The following is a 26,400-nucleotide window of genomic DNA, read 5'->3' as shown; positions in this document are numbered from 1 at the left end:
TGAGGCCTCCTCAGTAGTCAATAAGATGTATCCTAGATATGGGAGAATTTCAGTAGGCCTAGACTTGGGAGACACTGATGGAACATGAATGTGTTGCGGGGTCATAACTGCTAGTGTCATAAAGGTATCATAGAGGTAGCTTAGTAAAAGTACACTTACCAGGAGAATTCACACATGAAAAGGCCTGGTTATGTCAGTGCAGGGGTAAGAAGGCAAGGTTTAAATAATAAATAAATTGACTTATACCAAAGGTACAAACTGTTTCCACACCCAAGTAAGATTCTGAGTCAGTTTCAAAGCTTTACAAGCACCTTGTCATGAGTTTCTTGGGGGGGGGGGGATTTAATGAGGAAGTACTGAGTAGGGCTTCATGGAGGAATAAGAGAAAAACCTGCAGGCCTTGGACAGGTATCTTGTCACAAGGAGGAGTCAGGCAGAGACCTCAGGGGGTTTCTGGAGATGGGGTTAATGAGGCAGTACATTAGAAAGACTGTGAGCTCGCCGGAACAGATACCCTGTTTCCCCGATGGTAAGACACTGTCTTATTTTTTTTGGAAGGCCAAAATATGCTCTAGGGCTTATTTTCGGGGGGGATGCCTTATTTACCCATGAAGAAGACTACAGTACACAGTTATTGTTGAAAAAAAACAGAATTTTATTACATTCGCGATAGGTACGTTCACAATGCGTTCGTTGGAGGAAGAAAACGGTCGGCTGAAGAATCGGTCGGTCAAAAAATTGTACCGTGTATGGCCAGCTTTATCCATCATACCATATATTGTACCATTTAATGTCCCCAATGTTCTCCATCAGGGAAACACAGTAAAGAGATTATTCTGTAGTGCAGCATCAGAGGGGACTTGACAATGTGAAACCATTGTTTATATACCGTATGCATTTTAAACAGGCTTTATATACAGTAAGTGGTATTGCTCACAGCAAAAGAAACCTGTCTGCGTGTCTCACTTTTGGATGTTCTGGCCGTGAACAAACTCCTGCAGTCTCCGTTAGGGAGGGATGAGGGAAGCTGCCTGTGTTTCCTTGCGCGGAGTCACGTGCGCGCGCTGTAGTCCTGTCACTTCCTCCTCTTCACTTCATGACGAGGCGCGGCACGCAGCCATGGAGGCAAATACGGTAGACGGAGGGACCACACGGAGTCACCCACCGTACCACCCGATTCGGGTAAGCGCAGGTATCGGTGGGTGGCTTATTTGCGGGGGGGTGCCTTATTTTACATTTTTTTCTAAAAAGGGGGGGCTGTCTTATTTGATGGCCCTGCCTTATCATCGGGGAAACACGGTAGGGAAAAATGCTTGAGAACCTGATTATAAACTGCTTAATACACCTTGTCCAAGCGGTATATCAGATCCCAATCCCAATGAAGGGACAAGAGAAAACCCTGTAAGCCTTGGGCAGGTATATTGAGCAGATCAAAACAAAACACTGAGTTTCCCTTGGAATGTCAGTTCCTATTGGCTAAACAAGATTCACAGTGGGTTGTGCAGAGATCAAATCTGCTTAGAAATGCAGAAAGAAGCCTGACAGTCCCATTCCCCTAATAGGATTGACTGAGAGAAAAAAAATGGCCTGTGTTCACTAACCTGCCCGATCGGGCCCGATCCGGGCAGGTCCGATGAATTCAGGAACAAAAAATATGCAGATGGGACGATCGGAGGAACACCCCCATCTGCCTGCACGGATTGCTGTATAGCGATCCCATGTCCGTCTGAGACATGACCTTTTTTTAACTTAAAACTTTTTTTAACTTAAAACTTTAGTTTTTAGCCCTGCGAGCCCGTGGTTTTAACCCGCTTTAAACCCGCGGGTTAAAACCACGGGCTTGCTGGGTGGGGAAGGGCAGGAGAACGGCAATGCAGTAGGAGAGATTCGGAGAAGATCGAGGCAGAACAGGGCAGCATGAGGGCGAGCAGCAGAGATAAGAAGCAGGGCAGCATTCGGGGCAAGCAGGCAGGAGAGATTGCATTGCAGAGAGCAGGGCCTCCAGTCAGAAAGACGTTTTCGACTGGTCCCCAACAGTCGCATCTTCAGGTGATTGGCCAGCCCAGTCAGATCGGAAATTTGGTATAGCGAATCACCTCATTTGCATGCACGGATTCGAAGTGGATTGCAGAAGAGGTAAGTGAATCAGGCCGGATGGAAATTTGATAGTAAAGGGGTCGCAAACCGATCGGTACATGATCGGTTTGCTTTGTGAATCTAGCCTAATATTAGGAGAGAAAAAAGAAAAAAAAGGAGCACTTTTATATGAACAATAAATCAGAATCTGAAAATTTCCATCTCGTTTTAACAGTTTGCTATAATACTAAAAACTGTTCTGCACAAGCATTTCTTAGATGTTAATGTCCTGCAGGATTAACAGCAATGGTGAGACTCGCTCTAGTGGGCCATTACATCTTTGTATTGCCTGCTCCATTGGTTATTGTAGCCAGAGCTGCTTCTCTTCCAACCCTCATCTCCCCTCCCAGTATCCATGGTCATTCAGAGCCAGACCATGCATTGAATGTTGCATTGGAAAGTTTGGGGGCTGGGACTTGCTTTCTCCTTTAATTACAGTCTATATAATTAACTCCCAGCGTGTTTTGCTGGAATGGAGTTTCTGCAGCGATCTTCCAATTTCCTCATCTCATTAGGTTTTTAACGCAATTATTAGTGTAATAATCTGCTATGATGATTTCTGTTGCAGATTTTCACATTGCCAGGCTTGCAGGGTGTCTTGATTGGCTAATTTAGGCAAATTAATTTGATTGTCTTGATGACGGTCGGCTGATTAGAACCCAGCAGGGGTGGGATAATTTGGCTTTGTGGGGAAAAATCAATATACTTTTGAAGTTTTGGTAACTTACAAGGACACAGAGACTTTATTTTTTAACTAGCTATCCATGTATGGATTCAGGTTTTTGATGTTTAGGTAGGATGTGTTTGGGTCACTCTGTTGTGGGGTGGGAAGTAGAGAGTTGCGCGGGGACAGAAATCCCACCCATCCCCGCCCGTCCCCGCCAGGATCCTCTCCGTCCCCACCCGTCCCCGCCAGGATCCTCTCCATCCCCACCCGTCCCCGTCAGGATCCTCTCCGTCCCCACCCATCCCCGCAACAAATTACCTCCATCCCCACCCGTCCCCATAAAAGCAGCAATTACTTCTGACAGGATCATAAATTCCACAGTTTCTTTTGTGTTTGCGCTGCTGTTTTCCTTATGGAATCTCTTTGGTGGAACCCTTTTTTGTTTTCTGTTCAGGTAATTAACTTATAAACCCCATCTTTTACTAAGTCTGACATGTCCATTATATTATATGGACGAACCCTGCTTCCAAAGCCTTCCATCCCCATGGGAGTCCCGTTGGCTATAGGGGGGTCCCCGTGGGAGTCCTGTGGGCCAGAGGGGTGTCTCCATGGGAGTCCCGTGGGTTAGGGGGGGATTCTTGCGATCCCCGTTCCCATGCAGACCTCTAGTGGGAAGTCCGTACTTATGGCAAATATGAAGTGAGACATTTCAGGCAAGAATGGCAGCTGTCCTTTGGAAAGATGTTTTTAGACTTCGTGACTGACTTGTCCACAACCTCTTTCTAGTATCCAATAATAAATTAACTAGTATCTGGGTCTCTCTTTCAGGCTACAAGTAATATGAGGCCCGAAATTCATCCGGCAGTGAACAGCATTTTGCTGATTGCCATCAGTGTTATGCCCAGAAATTCAGTGCCAGACCATGTCTAGGTTCCAACATTGAATTTCTTGGTATATAATGCTAGCAGAAACATAGCCAGTTAAATGCAGTATTCAGGACTTAACCAGCTGTGGTGAACCACATAAGGATAAGACTGACTTTTAAGTGGTCCTATTTATGCGATTACCTTGGCTGGCTGGTTAAGGGGCTCTTTTTACTAAGGTGTGCTAAAAAGTGACCAGAATTATCTCTAGCGTGAGTCTTTTCCCACCTGCTAAGGCCAGTTTTTTAGCGCTGCAGCAAAATGACCAATTTTTCATGTCACAGAGCGGTGGCTGAAGCAGTCTGTTCGTGCAAGCAGGTGGAAGGTTTGACAGATAAACAGGTCATGGATGTAAGCAAGCTAGTTGGAGACAGGGCATGAGAAAGGTAGAGAAGAGAGGGGGCGAGGAACAAAAATGAGATTGGAAACATTGCGGTGTGACCCATGTCCCCAACCTTTTGAAGTTTTGATAACTTACAAGGACAGAGTTTATTTTTTAACTAGCTATCAAAAACCTGAAGCCATACGTGAATAGCTAGTTAAAAAAAAAGTCTCTGTATCCTTGTAAGTATCAAAACTTCAAAAGGTTGGGAACATGGGTCACACCACAATGTTTATTTTTTAACTAGCATGGGATGCTATTTTCCCATTAGCGCGTGGCCATGAACTCTTGAGTACTTACTGATACCTATTTTCTAGGCAGTAAGGTTCTCACACATTAGCCAAGTGCTAATTGGTTACTAGTAGGTTATGCCTACTTTCCAGTTTTGTTTTGTTTTAAATTACAGATCTTTTCTTAACAATTTCTAATTGTAGATATTTAACTTGATCTGTTGCTCATATTTTTGCAGTCTCACCGTGTTCTTTCAGGGTTTCACTGTGAGCATTCACCCTAGAGCTAATCTTACCACAATAATTCTCAACACAGTTACCACTTTTTTCAGGTTGGAGTCCATGGTTTCTTTTGCTTTCCAGATAGCTTCCATGTTCACGATAGCCGGCTTCACCAACTCTCCATACTGTAGTATCTCTGCTCTGCATTCTTGTATCTCTCCAATCTCCCCAGTGGAGATAGTTGTTAAATCTCTATCTGAGTTTTCAACCCTAAAGGGTCCCCCAGACATTCCTCCAAGACATAGTGTCTCCATCTCTTTTCCAGGAGACCCGGCCACAGTCTGCAGGCTGGAGAGGGACCTGACGTTGATCAGGGCTTAACGAAGCCCCTTCAGTGCTAAGCTCCTCCACTTGCTGCGGGGTCACTTTTGTAGAGTGTGGGGAGAGTGTGGCTCAGTGGTTAAAGCTAAAGCCTCAGCAACCTGGGTTGTGGGTTCAAACCCACGCTGCTCCTTGTGACCCTGGGCAAGTCACTTAATCCTCCCATTGCCCCAGGTGCATTAGATACATTGTGAGCCCGCCAGGACAGACAGGGAACAATGCTTGAGTACCTGAATAAACTTATGTAAACCGTTCTGAGCTCTCCTGGGAGACCAGTATAGAAAATTAAATAAATAAATAAAATAGTTGGCTATGTCTCCTGCGCTCTGTGCCGAGTCTATCTCTGCAAGGTCGTCTGGATTAGCTGCTGGAGGAGTCGTAGAGGAGTCGCGGCCCGCGGCAATCCTTTCCGCTTCCCCATTACAAGAACAGGCAGGTGAATGGCAGTGTTTTCCAGACGTAACTTAGGAAGAGAGCTCTTCGTGTGCGGCCATCTCCAACTCCATCGTGGTTCGAAACTAAGCTGTATTTTGACTAGTAGATTAAAAACTTAGCAACACCAAGTTACTCAAAGCTAGTAAACTCGAGGCTAACAGATTCAAAGGTTTCAAGTTTCAAGTTTTATTAATTTTGATATACCAACCATCAAGTTAATATCTGGCTGGTTAACAATATGTTTAAAAGAAAGAGAAATTTAACAAAACTAAAAAAAAAAGAGGCATTGTGTATATACATATAACATCACAAAACGAACTAGACCGTGAGGATAAAAGGGAAGGGAGGGAGAAGTTACATATTTGAGAAGAAAATGGAGATAGTAGGGTAAGGATAAAACATAATGGAGGGGGGCGCTTTAAAGAAAGCGGTTATTGTTGGTAAATAGAGAAGATGGCTCTAAGTGAAAGCGAAGGCATCGCGGAATAAAAACGTTTTAAAATCTGTCTTAAATTTATCAAGTCGTGATTCGTCGCGGAGTTGCTGTGGCAGGGAATTCCAGAGGGTAGGGGCAGTTACTGCGAAATTTACTTTACGTGCATTGTAGAAGTCTTTGATAGTGGGGATAAATAGAAGTTTTTGATCGGTTGACCTTAGAGTGCGTGAAGAGCTGTAGGGAATGAGAAGTTTGTCAAGGAATGAGGGCAAATGAGAGAGCTTTATTGGCGAATGCTAGATGAAGAACAATGTCTTCCTATGGCCAATTGAAGCTATCAAATGGAATCTGCTATCTCCAATCACAAGAGAGAAGCAATCAGGAAAAGGGGGCTCAGCCCACCGGGTGTACAGCAGTGCACTCTGGGAACTTATCTTAAAGAAATACACTTTGTTTACATTTTTCTCCATATAGGAAATCTGCTGAAATGAATATGGGGGCAGAACAGTATTTGCCTTGTATACAGACTTATTTTAGCCTCTGCTTGTAAAATGAGGCAGAATATTTATGCATACCAAAGAGCAAACAAGTGCATAAATTTGCAAATTAACTAGAAAAAAGGAAAAACATTCATACTTTTTTGTTTTGAAAATTGAACCTATACAGCAAGGGAGTCAAAGTCCCTCCTCGAGGGCCGCAATCCAGTCGGGTTTTCAGGATTTTCCCAATGAATATGCATGAGATCTATTTGCATGCACTGCTTTCATTGTATGCTAATAGATCTCATGCATCTTCATTGGGGAAATCCTGAAAACCTGACTGGATTGCGGCCCTCGAGGAGGGACTTCTGTACAGGCAAAAGTGTGCATGTACTATTTATTCATCTGCTCAGTTCTAAAATTACTCTCTAGATCAGAGGTTCACCCAGTCAGTCAGGTTTTCAGGATAACCACCTTGAATATGATTGAGATCAATGTGCATGCACTAACTCTGTTGTAGGCAAATCTATCTCATGCATATTCATTGTGGGTATCCTGAAAACCTGACTGGCTGGGTATATCCCAAGGACTGGATGGAGATGCATTGTGGTCACAGCCAGTATTACATTTTCTCACACTGAGTTGCTGCAAATCCTGCATGTTCCTATGAAATTAAGCCCTGAGTCATTAGGTAGAATCATTCTGTAGCATAATCACAAACCTGAAACCCCAGAGGTGACTGTGTGTGTCATGCACATAGTCTTTATTGACATTCCGTAAAATGGTAAAGATCCTCCTCTTCAACTAAAGATCTCCCTCAGTCTACACCCCCCCTTAAACCCCACCTCTCTCTTCTCTCCCCTATTTAACTTCTCCCAAAATTTCAGTATAGTCCTCTCTTAGTCTGTACTCTGAAAAATTGTTTGTACCCTGATAAATACTGCACAATCTTGTATGTCCAAGCATCTAAACCTATTGTACATCTTATTTGTCTAATTACTTCTACTGTGTATGTTTACTTGTAGACTGTTCTGAGCTACTGGGAGGACGGGATATAAATCTAAATAAATAAATGCATACAGTTGTAGTGTTAAAGTAGTTTATGTTCTGCATAATGCCATATTAAATAAGATGCCAATGGGAACTCAATTGCTTCATGTGATCTTGGGCAAGTCACTTAACCCTCCATTGCTTCAGGTACAAACTTAAGAGTGTGAGCTCTGTGGGAATAGGGAAATACCTAGTGTGCCTGAATAGAAAAACAGTGTGAGCTAAAAGCTTAAGTGCTTGAGTATTTAAATGCCACATCAAAACTTCCTGGAAACTAGTCCACTGGAAAGGTAGGAGCACATATCCCAAAATACTTTGCAATATGTATTTTTAAAATACAATGCAAGAGATGAAAATATAGTTGAGTACATTTTAGTAGGCTTTTTGGGAGAAGGGGATAGTACAGGTATGGCGAGTACTGTATTTTTAAGCTGGGCTTCACTAGGGGAGACCGTCTGCATCAGCATGCTTCAGGCATGCTTCTGTCTTGTAACATAGTTTTGATGACAACCTATTTCTGTATGTAGAGCTACTTCATAATCTTTAGGTCCTGTTTTATTGCCTAGCAAAGGATCCATGTCACCCAGACTGAGCCAGTCCTAGTTTTACCCCTCCCCTTTGGATTGGATTACATTTGATACACCACTTTTACATGAGTATTAAGCAGTTTACAATACTACAGAGGTTACAAACCACTGGATCCATTAGAACATAAGAGGTTTGAAACATGAAGGCAAAACTAATGAAAACTGTTATTATTTCCTTTACCTTGCAGAGGGAATTCCCCAAATTTTTCACATTCCGAGCCAGAAATAAGGTAAGACTGAAGCCCTCTGATGGTTTGTATGTGTGGTGGGGTTCACTCATCCCCTTTGGTGGGGTTGGGTTTTTTTTTTTTTACATATTGAATTATTTTGTTGGCAAGTACAAGTAATCTTAAGAGGAAAGCAATAACTAAAAGTAAGAATTTGTATATTTAACAAACCCAAGTTAAGCCAGCAATTCCAATAATGGAGCCTTCTAGCCCACCTACAGACAAAAATCATTGTTTTTCTTTGCCTTTCCCAGTTTGAGGAGGACCGGATTTACCGACACCTGGAGCCTGCACTAGCATTCCAGCTGGAGTTGAACCGCATGCGGAACTTTGACCTCACGGCCATCCCTTGTGCTAATCACAAGATGCACCTGTACTTGGGAGCTGCCAAAGTGGAGGCGGGCACTGAAGTGACCGATTACAGGTTCTTTGTGCGAGCCATCATTAGGCATTCAGATCTGGTCACAAAGGTGGGTGACAGCACTCTGCGCACCTCAAACCTATACATTCATAGAGCTCTTTGGACAGGAATTCCTAATGATTCATCTTCTCTGGTGATTGGGTGACTATGTTCACACTGAGGTCTAAGTATTTAAGGGGCTTGAGCATCGAGAACAATGCTTGCATGTTCAAGTATGTATGTTCAAGTAGGCACTTATAAAATTGCATGGGTGGGTATATGTGTAAATGTAGGTAATTACCTTCAACAGTAGAGGAACTGGGGTAGAATAAAACATCTAACTTGGACAAAAAACACCAGTTAGGCTGTGTTAACTTGCCAAAAACTCCACTTTCTCATGGAAATTACAGACAAAAGCTGGATAAGGGAAAAGGCCTCAGAAGCCACAAGGTGCAAAAAACCACCAGGGTTATGAGTGAGAGCCAGAACTAAATCTTGGCTTCCCCCATGCTTCGATCACCAGCCAGAAAAACCCTTAACACACTACAGCAATTGTACTGGAAATAAACAAAAGAATTCAGTTGGACTAATAAGAAACAAAAAGATTCAAACTTATCTTTATGCTGTATTGCCGTTCTTCATGCTTTCAGCTCCTATTATCACTGTCCATTCCTGGGCTGAAGTACAGCTGAATTCTTGAGTGTTGCCACTGTAATGAAATAGCCGACGATGGCCAACATTTCACGATCTGATTATCGATTCTTCAGGGCTCTGAAAAACAAAAACTATGTTCACATTTGTTCTATCACCAATGGTAACATCCTCAAATACAAGCAAATACCTGAATATTCAGGAAAAATGCCTGTCCTGCTTTCAGTACTAAAGTAAAAAATGGCGGCACAGCATTGATTTTATAAAAAACAGCTGACAGCTTATGTAATTTCCATGAGAAAGTGGAGTTTCTGGCAAGTTAACACAGCCTAACTGTGTTTTTTGTCTGAGTTAAATGTAGGTAATGCCACTGTGATGGTGACAATTCTATAAATGGATGACACCTTTTAGGTGCTATAGTGCAGCATATTGAGTGCATATTCAATAATAGCATCTGGGCATTCAGACGCAATCATAGAATAATAGCATGACCCGGAATTGGCACACCTTATATATAGGTTTCCACAGTTATACTATAGACCTGCCTTATGGCAAGAATGTCTATGACTTAAGGTATTCTGTAAGTTAAGGTGATAATTCTATAAATTGATACCATAAATAAAGGAAAAATATGATGGCTAAAGAAGGCAATATAGCAGTGTTTCAGAAATTTCACTGAAGCAGTGGCTGGGTAGCCGTGAAATGCAGGCCTTGTTGGATTTAGGATTTATCATTAGGATTTATTATTAAGACTGCATGTAGAAGTGTAGCTTGGTTGCTGCCATTTAAAAATGAGATAAGTAGAATCTTATTAAGTTCACATTAAGCGTTTGCATTAGGAATCAGAAAAGGACTTTGGTGGTGAACTTGAATCTGAGAGAAGTATTAAAGATTGAGGAAGTTTCTGAGCCAATGATTGAGGAAAAGATAGCCTAAATTATTATGGCTACTCTAGTTTTGATGCTTCAATCTGAAAATGGCTGCTGCTAGAGGTCCCAGCAGCCATTTTGATCAGAAGCCAGCATGGGCAGGAACAATTGAAGATTACTTCTGCCCTGTTTAGCACTACACCATTAATGGTATGGAAGGCTGGGGAATTAGCCTACAGGTGGGTCCAGAAAGGGGGCTTTTTCTCTGTGTAGGGGAGGTAGGGAGTAGGGGCTGTTCTCATTTGGGGGCAGGGCCAGTTTTAGCTAAAACTGAGCAGCAAATTACGACTGCAGATTTGTTTCAGCTGAAACCAAGAAACATGGTTTTGGTCAGCTTCTACTGCACAGAACCCATTTTCAAAGAATATAGAGAAAATATTGGCAGAAAAGGACCCTTTGGTCTACCCATTGTACTTGCATGTGTCTGCTGACTGTGCTGTCACATGTCTTATTTGAGCTTCAGTATAGCCTTCTCTCTTTTTCCAGAATATTCACAAAATGCATAGGCTTGTTCTCCCACTACCATTTGCCACAAGGTCCACCTTGGGATGTATATTTTATCTGTTCTTACCCAGCCCACCATCTGCCCTCATTAATGGTAGCACAATGAAGTAGGCAAGGGTGGGGGTGGAGGTGCACTAGTGGACAAGTCACCCAGTATAGCTATAACTCAGTACGATCCTGCCAAGATCACAGCTCAGATTGGTGTAGAATTACTAATAGGATTCATGGTAATCTCTTGTAGGAAGCCTCCTTCGAGTATCTGCAGAACGAGGGTGAACGACTTCTCCTGGAAGCCATGGATGAGCTGGAAGTGGCCTTCAACAACACCAACGTGCGCACTGACTGCAACCACATCTTTCTGAACTTCGTGCCAACTGTCATTATGGATCCATCCAAGGTATGTTCTTGGAACCAAATGCATCTACTCTTCACACTACAGGGCACAAAGCATCCAGCAAGTGATAGACTATATGCAAATTCTCAGGTCCTCTTGAATCCGGTCTGGGGGGGAAATGGCCACCCTGTAGTTTGCATTGGTAATACATTTACTTCATCATCCATTTACACGTGTGTATGTTTAATTGAATTGAGCTCATACTTTTTCAGTAGTAGCGTAAGGTGTGTTACATTCAGGTATACTAGGTATTTCACTGATCCTTGAGGTCTTACACTTTAAGTTCGTAACTGAGATAATGGAGGATTAAGTGACTTGCCTAAGATCACAAGGAGCTGCAGTGGGATTTGAGCCAGGCTCACCTGACTGTTAGCCACTAAACTACTCCTTCACTCCGTAAGAAAAGGAAGACTAGAAATTCGGAAAAAGCCTTGGCACAAAATCTTGATTGGCTCAATCTTTCCTCAATGACCTGGAACCCCTCGGTCACTTTATTGCCATAGGGGCACACATAGTAGAGGCAGTTTTATAAAGGATATTTTGCTCATATGTGCCTATATATGAATGTATAAGGCCTCTTACAAAATTATCCCAGGTGTAAATAAATCCACTATGACACATGGGGATGTACATGGGGAGATTATTGCGGAATCGACAGTCCTAGGCTTCAAAAGCAAACTAGATGCATATCTCCTTGAGAGAGGCATATAAAGATATGGTTGGCTATAAAATAAGCCAGGTGTATACCTGGCAGGGCCTCCGCGTGTGCGGATCGCCGGACTTGATGGACCGAAGGTCTGATCCGGAGATGGCGCTTCTTATGTTCTTATGTACTTAAAGGTGTTGGTGTTCTTGGAGATGTAGTTTGGAGTCACAAATCACACACATAGGTTATAAAATATATCTGTGTGCATCCTCGGTTGCTTCTCTTTTACCTGCAGTTTCAGCTGCTTTATATGTCTTTATAAAATAGCTTCAAAATATGCCAACCTATGGGACCTGTTTTAAAGTTACTCTCTGTGTCAGAAAGAAGAAGAGGCACCTTTATAAATGTGTTTTGAAAGCTCATGGCTTAATAAATTGCATAGTCTATAAGGCGGCATGTGCCTCTTTGATATTTTTTGCTGCTGCAGGCAGACTGCTTCTCTGGAAGTGTCTGATTTAAAATATGTGGTTGAATGATCAGCTAACTCTCTCTGTACGTTGTCTCCTCAGATCGAGGAGTCTGTTCGCAGCATGGTTATGCGTTATGGGAGCCGACTTTGGAAACTCCGTGTCCTTCAAGCAGAGCTGAAAATAAACATTCGCTTGACGCCGACTGGAAAACAGATTCCTATCCGCCTGTTCCTAACCAACGAGTCAGGATACTACCTGGACATCAGTTTGTATAAGGAAGTGACGGACTCGAGAACGAGGCAGGTAAGTCAATAATTGGTTGTTAGCACCTAATTAACTAATTAGTTTGCACACACATCTGCACTCTGTGCCCAACTTTGGGTGACCTATATAGAACCCAGGTGTTAGTCTCTCTGCTGTAGCCTTGTCCTCCCTGCATGTCCCTTTTACACTTTGATGAACTAATGATCCAGCTGATTCTAATTTACTCAGCTTTCTAAATTACCTAAAAACATTTTTAATATGAGTTTTTGCCTTTAGAGCAAGCTTCTTTTCAGATTCTCTTTTTGTATTTACCTTGCCCATACTTGTGTTGCTTCCTGTTTTCTTTATTTGGATTTTTTTTTTTTTTTTAAAGATGTTCTTTTGGCTCTCTGGCCTCTTTCACCTCATCTGAAAACTGTGCTGTCTTTCACCATTTTTAATATGTGAGATACATCTAGTCTGGGCTTCCAAAATGGCATATTTAAGTGTAATTCATGCCTGAATTAAACTCATAAACTTTGCTGCTGCTCCTTTTAACTTTTTTTAAACTATTTTTCTCATTTTTTTCATAGTTTCTCTTTTAAAACTTAAATGCCCACTCAATTTTTATTAAAAATTTGATTAATCGCCTAAACAAAGTTTCAGGTTTGATCATATTATGATCACTGTTGGATAGTGGACCCAATTCCATTACCTCTCACATGAAGTCATGTATTCCACTAAGGACTAGATCTACTGTATAATAGCTCTCACTCATTTTGGTTCCTGAACCAGCTGCTCCATGAAGCAGTCATTTATTTTATCTAGCAACTTTGCCTCCCTAGCATTTTCTGTCTTGATATTTATCCAGTCAATATTGGGGTGATTTAAATCACAACACACTCTGTATCTATTCTCTTCTAGTGGAGAGAAAATAGCAAAATTGCCCCCTTCCAACAGTGGAGAAAAACAACAAGGAGCTTAACAAATCGGCCAAAGCTGAAAACAAGTAAGCTCACTTTTCATCATGGGTCAGAGAAAAAAACTCCACTCTATAGGAAAATGGGAACCATGTGTTCCTCTTCCAATAGGAAAAAAGACAGAAAACAGCCAGCAGTTTAAGTCCATAAAATCTTCATACAATCCAAATGGAAAATGGCACAGGTTCATAAATTTTCATCTGATCCATCTAATATAATAAAACCCTTACCCGCGCATGCATAGTTGAAATGGCGTGATCCCTGCTGCCATGATGTGTGCTTCCGTGGCAGTGTTCTGTGTGTGGCGTGTGCGCAGCGGTGGAGTTTGTGTCGGTTTGATTTGTGGCGCTTAAGAGGAGCCTGCAGCGCCGATTTTACCCATTGCCGACTTCGCTTCCTGCCAACGGCTGTATGAGACCTGGGAGGAGAGGGGAGGGGGGATGAGAAATGCTACTGATGGCTGGCCATCAGAACAGGACAGGGGGAGCAGGGAAGGGGTGCTGCTGGACAGAGGGGAGGTAAAAAGAAGGGAGAAGGGCTACTGCAGGTCATGGGGATCAGGCAAAGGGAAGGGGGGGAATGCTGCTGCTGCACAGGGAAGGGGTGGGAAATGCTGCTGCACAATGAAGAGGGGAATGCTACTGCTGCTGCATAGGGAAGTGGGGGAATGCTGCTGCTGCACAGGGAAGAGGGGGGGGGAATGCTGCTGCTGCTGCTGCTGCACAGGGAAGTGGGGGGGGTGGAGAGGGAAAGGGGGCCAGGGAGCAATCTTGATTTGCTTTGGGGGGGAGACAGAAGGGGGCCATGGAGAGAGTCAGGCAGGCAGCGCACAAGAATGAAAGACACACACAGAAAGGCAGCAGGCGGGGAGAGAGACAGAAAGAAAAAAAAAGACGGGGCCAGAGTGAGAGAGACAGACAGAAAAAAAGATAGACAGCAGGAGGGAGAGAAATAGAAAGAAAGAAAGATAGACAACGGGAGGAAGAGAGACAGAAAGAAAGGAAGAAAGAGACAGGGGCAGGGAGAGACACAGGAAGAAAGAAAGAAAGACAGACAGACGTATATTCTAGCACCCGTTAATGTAACAGGCTTATATAATAAAGTCCCTAAGCTTATGAAATCTTCACTCAGTCCAAACAGAAAAAAAACATATAAACAGCCAGCAGCATAAGTTCATAAACATTCATCCAGTCCGTACATACTATAAATAAGAATCCCAAAGGCAAAGCTGGTCACAACACATAGAAGACCAGTCAAGTCTGTAACACTGGGGGGAAAATACGGTTCAGTATTTAGCTTAACATGAGTCCATAACTGCAAAGCCTCACAGCAGCATTCATCCTGAATTTATGTAATAATGTACAATCCGAAGCTGGTACACAAGTTTCAAGTTTATTTTTAACTTATTGAATCGCTTAATTTAATTTGCTAAGCGATTTACAAATAAAGAAAAAAAGGTGTACATATTAGATTATTTATAAAAGATTACATAAGTTTGACATACTATCATACAAATTAACAGATATATAAGGGAAGAAAGGGCAGAACTACAATTGTATGCATAAAAGAAAACATAAATGGTAAAAACAGCAGGTAAGGTAAATAAGATAAAAAAGAGGAGGGAAAAAAAAAACGGTGATCGTTAAATATGATTATAAATTAAAGGCGTCTTTAAAAAGGAAGCTCTTCAGAATGCCTTTAAAATGTTTCAGATCATTTTCCTTAGATACTGAGGCAAAGTGTTCCATAATTGTGGGGCCATTACAGAAAAAATATCAGGACGACGAGTTCCGATAACTTTTAGTGATGGAACTGTTAAGAGTTTTTGATTAGTGGATCTTAAAGAACGTGATGTACTATGGGGGATAAGTAATTTATTGATGAATTGGGATTCGTTTGTGGACAGTGTTTTAAAAACTAAAAGTAAAATTTTAAAAGTAATGCGATGAGCAACAGGAAGCCAGCAACAATGTCCTCTTCAATCCTGTGTGTGAATTCCAGCCTCCAAAACCCTGTTTCACTGTAGCGTCATCAGGGGAATGAATCTACATTTGTGTATAGCTGCCCTCAATAGAACAGCAAGGTGGTATGCAAAAATATCTTTCAAATGCGTCAAGGCACCACTGCCCTGATGTATTAATTGCTTAATTTTTCCGTCATCCTCAAGCACATGTTCCAAATGAGTAATACCCAGTTTTACCCAAGTCAAAAAAGTCTTGTTTTCTATACCTGGAGAGAAGAAACCATTTCTTTGAATAGGCAATAGGTAATAGATTTGGATACAGATCTTCCAGAGATAAGTCAAATTGTTCAACAGTTTTGTCCCTTCTATGTGCTGAAGATAGGTTTCCTCTTTGCTTGTTTGAAATTATGTATGTTCTCCTGTAACCCATCCTGAACATTCTTGGAGGATGGTATATAAATCAAAATAAATAAATATTAGAGATCCCTTAAGGATTGCAATAATATGCTAGTTCTTAGATGTAATGGCAATTAAAACAAAGGCACATACAACAAATAACAATGATGCCAGGGACCAGTAATCATTCAATTGAAGAGGGGTATAATCCTTTTTGTCTAAAAGAGAAGCGCCAGCCAGATGACTTGCCTCTCGCTGAGAGAGGCATCTCCAGTAGGGCCAGAGTGGCGCTGAATATCTACAGGCAGCATCATCCTGCTGCCGTTGAGTTTCTCTCTGCACCACCCCTCCTGCCATCGCGTTTCTCTCTTCCCCCCCCCTCCCGACCAGCAGTGACAGCTTGGTGTGCTTTGAACTTGGTCACACAGCTGCCGCTAGGTTTAATTTAGACGCAGTTTCATCCGGGAGCCTCGGGGCCTTTGCCTTTATCTGCCATAATGTTTCTATGTTTCTAAGACATGGAAAAGTAGATTTTTAGAAGGAAGCAGAAAAATGGAAAAACCGAATGTTAAGTTAATGCCAAAGATGGATGCAAGGCAGAAAGTGAAGACGGAGAGAAAAACAGTCAATGGATAAGAAGGCACTGGAAACATAAGAATTGCCACTGCTGGGTCAGACCAGTGGTCCATCGTGCCCAGCAGTCTGCTTTGGTCTTACAGCCTGGCGCTTGAGCGGGCAGCCTTGACGGCCAGGGGTTAGTCCTCTGCGGTTATTGCCACGCTCCTGCAGAGCAAGCGGAAATCGACTGTATTGGTCAATGTGAAAGCCTGGAGGTGTTTTCTGGCTTGGTGTATGGGGGGTTCAGGTGGGCCCTTTGGTACCGTCGGTGGCTCATGTTCTGGACTTCCTGCAGGCTGGCTTCAGGCATGGTCTGGTAGTCTCTTCTCTACATGTTCAGATTGCGGGACTCTCCTGTTTAGGTCCCTCTTCGTTCAGGGGTTCTCTGGCTTCTCACCCGGATGTTGTCCAGTTCTTGAGGGGGGCCAGGAGGCTGAGGCCTCCCTTACAATTGCCTTGCCTGTCGTGGAACCTGAATTTGGTCCTACGCTCCCTGACTCGTCTGCCCTATGAACCCCTGGATGGGATCTCTCTGAAATATCTTACCATTAAGAGCGTATTCCTGGTGGCGGTCACATCAGCACGGCGAGTGTCAGAGCTTCAGGTTTGTCGTGCAGAGATCCTTTTCTTTGCATCACAGAGTCTGCGGTGATTTTGAGGACTGTGCCTTCTTTTCTTCCGAAAGTGGTTTCCACTTTCCTGCTTCCAAGGCTACCATTTTGCGTTGGATACGTGTGGCCATTTCCAGGGCCTATGTGATGGCGGGGAAGAAGCCTTCCCTTTGGGGTGAAGACTCACTCTACCAGAGGAGTGGCTTCCTCATGGGCTGAAATTCATGCGGTCTCGCCTGAGGAGATTTGTCGGGCAGCCAAATGAGCTTCCCTTAATACCTTTTCCAGGTTTTACCAACTTGATGTGGCAGCTAAGGGTGATATGGCCTTTGGCGCTTCTGTTCTCGCGGCAGGCTCATCAGGTCCCCTCTAAGCTTTGGGACTGGTACTGGGACTGATATGTCCCTCGAGTTCAGCCTCCAGAGTAATTGTACAAGAATGAAAGATTAGGTTTCTTACCTCTGATAATCTTTTTTCTTGTAAATCTCCTCTGGAGGCTGAACTCCCACCCATCTGTTTTGTCCGATTCACAGGTCGCCTCTTCAATAACTGGTAAGCCGGATTTCTGTGTTTGACCAGCCTCACCAAGAATTCCATGCATATTTCCCTTTGTAAGGTTTATGGGGTGGGGTTGCCGGGGGGGGGGGGGATGCGGATGCCCCTTCTGATCTTCAGGCTGTGTCTACATTCCATAAATTTCCTATGTTTTACAGTTTTATAATGTTCACATTATATATTTGATTTCAGTTGGCCTTTTTTGGCCATGGTTTTTAGTGTAATAATTTCTTGAGCAGAATTGACTGGTAGCGGGAGTTTCCACGCCCTCTCTTTCTTTTCTTCTGTTTCCTGTTGTTTCCTGGCTTTTCTACTAACTGAGCATGACAGGAAACTCCCCGGCAGGTAGCCCAAAGGGGAGGGATCAAGTTTTAGTAGCCCAGCAACAGAAGCTACCAGACATACAAGATCCCTCGAGTTCAACCTCCAGAGGAGATTTACAAGAAGGAAGATTAGCAGAGTAAGAAACCTAATCTTTCATTGGCTTGGCTCCAATTTATCTTTCCTCTCACTTTTGAGTTGCATCGGTTCATCAAGTCTACTTGAAGCTTTCATTTATTTGCCTACCCAACATTAAAATCTTGCCGGTATAAGAGATTTTTAGATAGAACACTTGCATTTCAAGCAGGCAAAATGAATGCCTGGTTAGGTGAAATTATTTCACATGCTTTGTCCTATTACTCCTTTAGAAAACTGGTGAAGACCTATCTGTTTGATAAATTTGTCATTTGATATCTCTTTGTTTTCATTGCTTGTAGTTTTCTAGTACTTGTATCTTCACTGATTTGTCAGTTCTCTTTTTTGTGTACTGCCTAGAACTGTGTGGTGTGTCGGTATACAAAAATAAAATTATTATTATTATTTAGACATTATTCTGAAGAGTTGATGGAATGGTCGCCCACCAACTGGATGTAGTAGGCTTTGTACTTTTCTTTGAGCATTTGTTTGCATTTTTGTACTTGTTCACGCCATTGTCCCTTATTGGCCTGGGTTTGATCTTTGTGCCATGTCCTCTCCAGGCGATGGACTGTGTTTAGGTCATGGAGCTCTTCATCAAACCATTTGTCAGATTACGGACCCGTCTTTTTCACAGATTTGGGGGCGAGTCTGTAATAGACGTCAGTGCTGACTTTGAACCAAATAGCATAGAAGTCTAGCAGGTCTGAGAATTCTTCAAAGTCTTTGAATTCGAACCAAAAGGAGGATGCTTCAAGGTGACTTCTGGTAGTTTAAGTTTTTATTGGCTTGTTTGGCTTCCTGCCAAAGTAGGTTGAACCGGAACATGAAGTGGTCTGACCAAAGTGAGGGAGACCAAGCCCCGTCTTGCAGAACTATACAGGGTTGTAGTGTGTCCAAGTCAAGGGTGATAATGAGGTCTAGATGGTGGCCTTTCTGGTGAGTGGGTGAGGGGATGGAGTACCTGAGGGATTGTAGAAAATTGAAGAGATCTGTGATAGTCTGAGTGTGAGCGAGTTCAAGGTATATATTAATGTCTCCTAGTAGAAGACAGTAGGGGAAGGAGAGTGAGTTCCTAAGTACGAAGTCTAAGAAGTCTTGACGGGCCTCAGTCCACTTACTGGGGGGAATATAGAATAGGATGCATGTGAGGAGGTCTTTCAATGTGTTGTAGATTTGGAATGAAAGAATTTCCAGGTTGTCCATTTGCTTGGAGCCGAGGATTGTGAATTCAAGTCTTTGATCACCATGGTCAACCCTCCTCCTTTCTTGAGTTGCCTTCATAAGAAGACTGTTCTGTATCCTGGGGAGCAAAATTCTCTGATTTGGGTGTTGTTTGGGGATGGAAGCCAAGTTTCTGTCAGGAACAGGAGGTCCAGTTCAGATATGAGCCAATCTTTCATCAAGGTTGCTTTTTTCTTATGGTTGGATGTTAATATGGGCACAGGGAACAGGGATAGCCTTGTGGTGTGCATCTGCAGGAATACACGGAATTTGTTTGAGCAGTCTACTCTTTCTGCCCTTTTCGGAGTTGTTTCCCCTGTGTGGTTTCCTGTTTCTGACTTGGGATGAGGCAGAGGCCGATATTATGGCAGCGAATCAGGTTCTGGCGAGGGAGGAGCTAGGAATGGCTGCATGGTCAACGGCTCCGGTGGGGATGGGAGTGGGTGATGAGTTTCCAGGGAGAGTATTTTACTGGGTTAGGCCAAAGGTCATTGCTCTTGGTGTCACCGAGAATGATGATATAGAGATAGAGCAAGAATAATCTCTGCTACTCCATTCTTGCTGACAAGGGGCAGAGGAGGGAAGATTAATTGAGGAGGTAATAATAATAATTTATTTTTATATACCGCCATACCCGTGAATTCTAGGTTCTTGGAGGTAGAGCAGCTTGCATGGTGTGCAGTAGTGTAAGAGGGCCTGGGAGGACTAGTGCATTCTTTTACTATGATATTACAGTTTAAGAGGCAGTTCCCATCAAGCATTAGATTCTAGCAGGTTAGTAAGTGTTCTGATAACCTCTGAGTGAGCAAAGAAAAAAACCTCCAAACTTTCCTATCTCTTCCTGTTCCTCTGATCCACACAAAGGGCCAAGGCCCACCGGCGGTACATGCCTACAGGCCTGTCAGGTGGCCCTTAAAAGGATTGATTGAAGAGGCGCGAAGATGGATGGAAGGGCGAAAAGCAAAAACAAGAAGACCCAATGTTCCACAGAAAAACGAGCAATCCAATAACAAAACAAACTGTGGACGAAACACAATGTTCTTGACCTTCCTTTATTTCTTCAATCAATGTTAAGAGAAATGTCCACATCAACCGTATTAAAAACGAATCGACCCAGATCCTGAGCCAGGCCCGCCATTCTGAGGATGGCGGGCCAGCCGGACGGACGAGCATGGGACCCGTCCGTCCGGCCACCTTTTTTACAGGTACGGGAGGGGTGGAGGGGGTGTTGCGGGGTCGGCGGGGGGGTGTCACGGGTCGGCAGGTGCGGGGGAGGTGTTTCGCAGGCCGATCGGGGGTTTGGTCGTGGGGGGGCTGCCCGTCCGGCCACCTTTTTTTAAAGGTACGGGGGTTGGGGGGGTGTCGCGGGTCTGCGGGTGGGGGGAGGTGTTTGGCGGGCCGATCGGGGGTTCGGGGGGCAGGCGGTCATGGGGGGCTACATCGGGGCAGGAGGGCCTGGATCTTAGTGGGGATGGGGGTAGGGGTAGGGCGGTCGCATGAGCAGAAGGGCTTGGACTCCCTCCTGCCCCAATCTTGGGGGGGGGTCGCAGCTCACCAGGGCAGGAGGGCTTGAGCTCCCTCCTACCCGGATCGTTGTCGGGGGGGGGGGGGGGGGATGGATTCTGTAACCGGTGTTGTTTTTGACAGACACTGGTTACAGAATCCAGCTTTTAGGCGAAGGACTGGCCCCTCCTTCGCCTTAAAGCCCTTGTTTTGGGTATTTGGGACTTAGGCTTTTTTTTAGGTTGATTATATGGTGTAAGTTTAGATGTAGTGGTGGTCTGGGCATTTCAGCAGCTGATTGTAGAGGCAGGCCATTAATAAAAAAAAACCTTTTGGACGTTTTATTTTTATAATGGACATTTTCCCTGCTTCTGCTTTCAATGTTTAAGGCCTTAGGCCAAAAGGAGCCTTAGACATTTTTTTTTATTATTATTATGCCCCTCCACACGCTATTTAAGAGAGATTATTTTGAATGTTCAGGTTTAAATATTTTAGTCAGGCAATGTGATTATGGAAACTATGTAGTTGTTGTTTGAGAGGAAATTTTTTGCGTGTAGTCTTTGGATTTTGATTGTTTTAATTTTATTATGTATGTTTGATTGTATCTCGCACATAATTTTTAGATGTTGTGAGTAACAAATTTTTAAATTAAAAAAAAAAAAAAGATGTTTGAGTCCAGGTGCAAAATAAAGTTGGAGAAGGCATTGACATGTATCTTAGTGAAGACTTTATTACCAATAACATTAAGTTAAATGTACCATTTATTTTTATAGTGCCGAAGCATAATATATTGTGTTGACTGAGAACTATTGTTTCCTCTAAAGCTAACTGAAGCATGTTTGTTATTTGGCATTTTATATTTTGAATTAGTTGTTCATAGGTTTTGATTAATTGAAGTAACTATTTGCTTAATAAATAGAAGTTCATTCCATTTTCATTCTAAAAGCTGCATGTGATTGTTACAGTCTGTATCTCTGTTCTTCTTTTTGTCTGAAAATGCATCTCTTTCTTTGTCTTGTAAAATGTTAGAACTGCCATACTGGGTCCAACCAAAGGTGCATGAAGCCCAGGATCCTGTTTACAGTATAAGTCATAGGTACCTGGTAGGATCCCAAAAAGTAAACAGAATCCAAGCTAATGACCCCACGGATAAGCTGTGGCTTTCCCCAGGACTGCCTTAATAGCTAAACCCAAGTCTTCTTAATTAGGCATTGAGTAAAGAATGGTTTTCTCTGATTTGCTTTAAATGTTCTACTTGTTTTCTCGTGGACACCATTTGTTCGTTCTCTCTCTCTCTCATTCTCTCTCTCTCTCTTATTCTCTCTCTCTCTCTCTCTCTTATTCTCTCTCTCTCTCTTATTCTCTCTCTCTCTTATTCTCTCTCTCTCTCTCTTATTCTCTCTCTCTCTCTCTTATTCTCTCTCTCTCTTATTCTCTCTCTCTCTCGCTCTCTTATTCTCTCTCTTATTCTCTCTCTCTCTTATTCTCTCTCTCTCTCTCTTATTCTCTCTCTCTCTTATTCTCTCTCTCTCTCTCTTATTCTCTCTCTCTCTTATTCTCTCTCTCTCGCTCTCTTATTCTCTCTCTCTCTCTCTTATTCTCTCTCTCTCTTATTCTCTCTCTCTCTCTCTTATTCTCTCTCTCTCTCTCTTATTCTCTCTCTCTCTTATTCTCTCTCTCTCTCTCTTATTCTCTCTCTCTCTCTCTCTTATTCTCTCTCTCTCTTATTCTCTCTCTCTCTTATTCTCTCTCTCTCTCTCTTATTCTCTCTCTCTCTCTTATTCTCTCTCTCTCTTATTCTCTCTCTCTTATTCTCTCTCTCTCTCTCTTATTCTCTCTCTCTCTCTTATTCTCTCTCTCTCGCTCTCTTATTCTCTCTCTCTCTCTCTCTCTCTTATTCTCTCTCTCTCTCTCTCTTATTCTCTCTCTCTCTCTCTCTCTTATTCTCTCTCTCTCTCTTATTCTCTCTCTTATTCTCTCTCTCTTATTCTCTCTCTCTCTTATTCTCTCTCTTTCTCTCTCTTATTCTCTCTCTCTCTCTCTCTTATTCTCTCTCTCTCTCTCTCTCTCTTATTCTCTCTCTCTCTCTCTTATTCTCTCTCTCTCTCTCTCTTATTCTCTCTCTCTCTCTCTCTCTCTCTTATTCTCTCTCTCTCTCTTATTCTCTCTCTTATTCTCTCTCTCTTATTCTCTCTCTCTCTTATTCTCTCTCTTTCTCTCTCTTATTCTCTCTCTCTCTCTCTCTCTCTTATTCTCTCTCTCTCTCTCTCTCTCTCTTATTCTCTCTCTCTCTCTCTTATTCTCTCTCTCTCTCTCTCTTATTCTCTCTCTCTCTCTCTCTTATTCTCTCTCTCTCTCTCTCTCTTATTCTCTCTCTCTCTCTCTTATTCTCTCTCTCTCTCTCTCTTATTCTCTCTCTCTCTCTCTCTCTCTCTTATTCTCTCTCTCTCTCTTATTCTCTCTCTTATTCTCTCTCTCTTATTCTCTCTCTCTCTTATTCTCTCTCTTTCTCTCTCTTATTCTCTCTCCTCTTTCTCTTTGCTCTCCTGTCTGTGTACTTGCCCTTGTAGTGAAGTAGTTTGATTTGTGTGGCAGTTTTATGTTACTGGTTTTCTTCTGTGTTTTTGCCCCTTTTATGTCCTATGCTTGTCCTGGAGACCCTGCATCCTGAATATGATGTCCTGCTCAGGAGAGTTGGAGGGACAGATCTGTATTTTCATATACACTGTTTGTGAATATGGAAACAGATTTTGCTAGTCTCTAATGGTCGCGGTTAACGTTTGGGTTGGCTCAGCTGTTTCTCAAGGTGATCTTTTCTTTTCAGTAAAAGGGTCAAAATCCAGCAATTTCCCTCATGAGACAAAAAAAAGGCCTCAAGGTTTTAATGAAAAAAAAGGTTATTTAATTTTCCATGTATTTGATGTTTTTGTGGAGGTATTCTTAAATACACATTTTTCCCGTCAAATCATTTGTGATTGTAGTTGTTTTAATTAACTTACATGATAGCTTTGAGGCAGGTCTATTCTTGGAAGGCCTCTGGGAGGATTCTGTTCTCCATCACTTTGTTTCTAACTGAAATATCTTCAATGCCATTTTTAAAGGTTTTTTTATGTGTAGAATTTGGTTGGATTTCCTGGACTACATCCCATCCAGAATTCTGATTCTGCATCTGTGAATCTGTAACACTTATCTGATTCCTCATTGTTTTAATCTTTCACCACTACAAAACATTTTCACTATATTTTTTCATGTTTTCTACCATGTATGTTACTAGTGAGGGTATCCAGCTATTTCTCTCCTGGCTGTTTATTCCTAAAAGTTTTTATGTGGATTACTTTGCTTTTATGTGGATTGTTACGTTGACTTTTGGAACTTTTAAACCTTCAGTAAAGTCCATTTCAGGAACATCGTCACTCCACAGTGTTTCTTTGGTTTCTCTGTTTATTCCTTCCCAGATCTTCATTCTATGTCTCTTTTTTTTAGCTTTAATATATTTGATTTGTTTATCTTTTTTTTTTTTTATTACTGTAGTCAAGGTCCCATCTGCATGGGTCTCATATAAAGATTTTTTCTACATTTGTCCATTCTGTTCTCCCGTTTTATATGTATCAGTTTGATGCTTGGATGAGGCTTTCATGAAGATCTGCATTACAGCTGTCCATGCTGTTTTCCTGTTTTATAAGTATTAAGTTAATGAAGATGTGCTTTATGGTTGTCTGTTTGTTTTCCTGTTTTGTATATATCGGTGTGATGCCTGCTTAGAGTTTTGAGAATGAGCACATCAGAGCCCCAATTTGACCCTGACTAAATAGGAGAAACTTTAAAAAAATTTGAACAACTTCAAATGACATAAAAGTGGAATCTTAGTGATCTTGTTTTCTTTAACTGCTGATAAGGTAGGAGAAGATGCTTGCATCACAGCCCCTGCCTATTGCTTTGTGATCATTTAATTTAAGCTTTGCGAGCTACTTCATAAAACAACCATCTAAAGTAGTGTGCATAATTTTCACGCTGTTGGTTTTAATTCATATTGTATTTTGTTAACAAATAATGAAACAAGAAAAGATATTTGCAAGATACTCTTGAACCATAGTTCCAAGAGAAGAGGGATTGTAGAGGAGGTGAAGTTTTCACTGTCTGTTGCTTTTGGGATGCAGTTATTTCCCTAACCTCTGGCTGTCTCTGTTTTCTCCTTCAGATCATGTTCCAGGCATATGGGGACAAGCAAGGGCCCCTTCATGGAATGCTAATCAATACCCCATATGTCACCAAGGACCTGCTGCAGTCCAAGCGCTTTCAGGCACAGTCTCTTGGAACCACTTATGTGTATGACATCCCAGAGATGTTCAGACAGGTAAAAGTCCCTCTTTTACAGGGGAGATGGATGCATGATTGCTGTTACCAGCCATAGCATCAGGGACTTCAGCAGGTAACACTCTGCTTGTCTAGGTCTACAGGCCAGAAGAGACAATTGAATGTGTCTGCAAGGTAGTTTTCAGTTGCAGTACTGTTCTTCTGGCAAGGATTTCACTGTTTTTTAATAGTGGAGAACTTTCAGCAAGCTTATAGAAAAGTAAACATAAAAACATAGAAATAGACGGCAGATAAGGGCCACGGCCCATCTAGTCTGCCCACCCCAATGACCCTCCCCTACCTTTCTCTGTGAATAGATCCCACATGTCTATCCCATTTGGCCTTAAAATCAGGCACGCTGCTGGCCTCAATAACCTGAAGTAGGGAACAGTCTATGGCAAAGATCCTTAAATCCAGACTTTGAGATTCACAACCCAACCTGGATTTACAGATTTCCACAGTAAATATGTATGAGATAATTTCCATGCAGTGGTAACAATGAATGTACATTCATTCCCCACCCCCTAATCGCAGGGGTTAGGAGCACATCCCCCTTGCGAATAACAAAACTTTGCAAATAACTTTAGGGCTGACTCTGAATCACCTTTTTCTCCCTCCTGCCTCCCGGACATCTCCACACCTTACTTTTAAATCCTGATGGTCTAGTGGTGAAGCAGGGCAGGAGCGATCATCTAAGCTCCTGCCCTGTGCAGAGCCACACTCAAAAATGGCTGCTTTGAGTTCCCGCTTCAGTCTTGCGAGACAGTGGGAACTCATGGCAACTATTTTTGATCGATGTTCTGCACAGGGCAGGAGCGTAGGAAGATCGTTCCTGCCCCACTTCACCACTAGAACACCAGACTTTAAAAGTAAGGTGTGGAGAAGCTTGAGGGAGGCAGGGTGGTAGAGACTCACAAATAACCAAATTAATGAATCCTAAACCCGCGAATATGGAAGGGGAGAGTGTAAACTGATCTCTTACATATTTATTGTGGAAATCTTGAAAACCAGGCTGCGTTGTGGACCTCAAGGACTAGGGGGAGGGCTGTCAGAATGATCTATGTCAGGGGTGTCAAAGTCCCTCCTTGAGGGCCGCAATCCAGTCGGGTTTTCAGGATTTCCCCAATGAATATGCATGAGATCTATTAGCATACAATGAATGCAGTGCATGCAAATAGATCTCGTGCATATTCATTGGGGAAATCCTGAAAACCCGACTGGATTGCGGCCCCTGAGGAGGGACTTTGACACCCCTGATCTATGTCATAAACCTCATATAGTTGCATTTGAGTACTATAATATGTATATCCTAGAGCAGTGCTTTTCTACCCTGTCCTGGAGGGCATAGT

General features: G+C 42.7%; 1 protein-coding gene across 4 annotated transcripts in view; it reads left to right on the top strand.

Annotated features, from left to right (window-relative positions):
- The window catches only part of ACACA (acetyl-CoA carboxylase alpha), a 434,156-nt gene that overhangs the window by 237,245 nt on the left and 170,511 nt on the right, over positions 1–26,400 (top strand). For all 4 annotated transcript variants that reach the window (XM_033921833.1, XM_033921832.1, XM_033921836.1 and 1 more), the window contains 5 exons: positions 8,117–8,158; positions 8,410–8,625; positions 10,881–11,036; positions 12,249–12,452; positions 24,897–25,052. In XM_033921833.1, the coding sequence (XP_033777724.1) occupies positions 8,117–8,158; positions 8,410–8,625; positions 10,881–11,036; positions 12,249–12,452; positions 24,897–25,052 (774 nt within the window). The remainder of the gene's footprint in view (positions 1–8,116; positions 8,159–8,409; positions 8,626–10,880; positions 11,037–12,248; positions 12,453–24,896; positions 25,053–26,400) is intronic.

The sequence above is a fragment of the Geotrypetes seraphini genome, chromosome 15, assembly GCF_902459505.1.
Source record: "Geotrypetes seraphini chromosome 15, aGeoSer1.1, whole genome shotgun sequence".
In the NCBI taxonomy this organism is placed as follows: domain Eukaryota; kingdom Metazoa; phylum Chordata; class Amphibia; order Gymnophiona; family Dermophiidae; genus Geotrypetes; species Geotrypetes seraphini.
The sequence above is the reverse complement of the archived record's forward strand: the minus strand, read 5'-3'. Positions and strand labels throughout refer to the sequence as shown.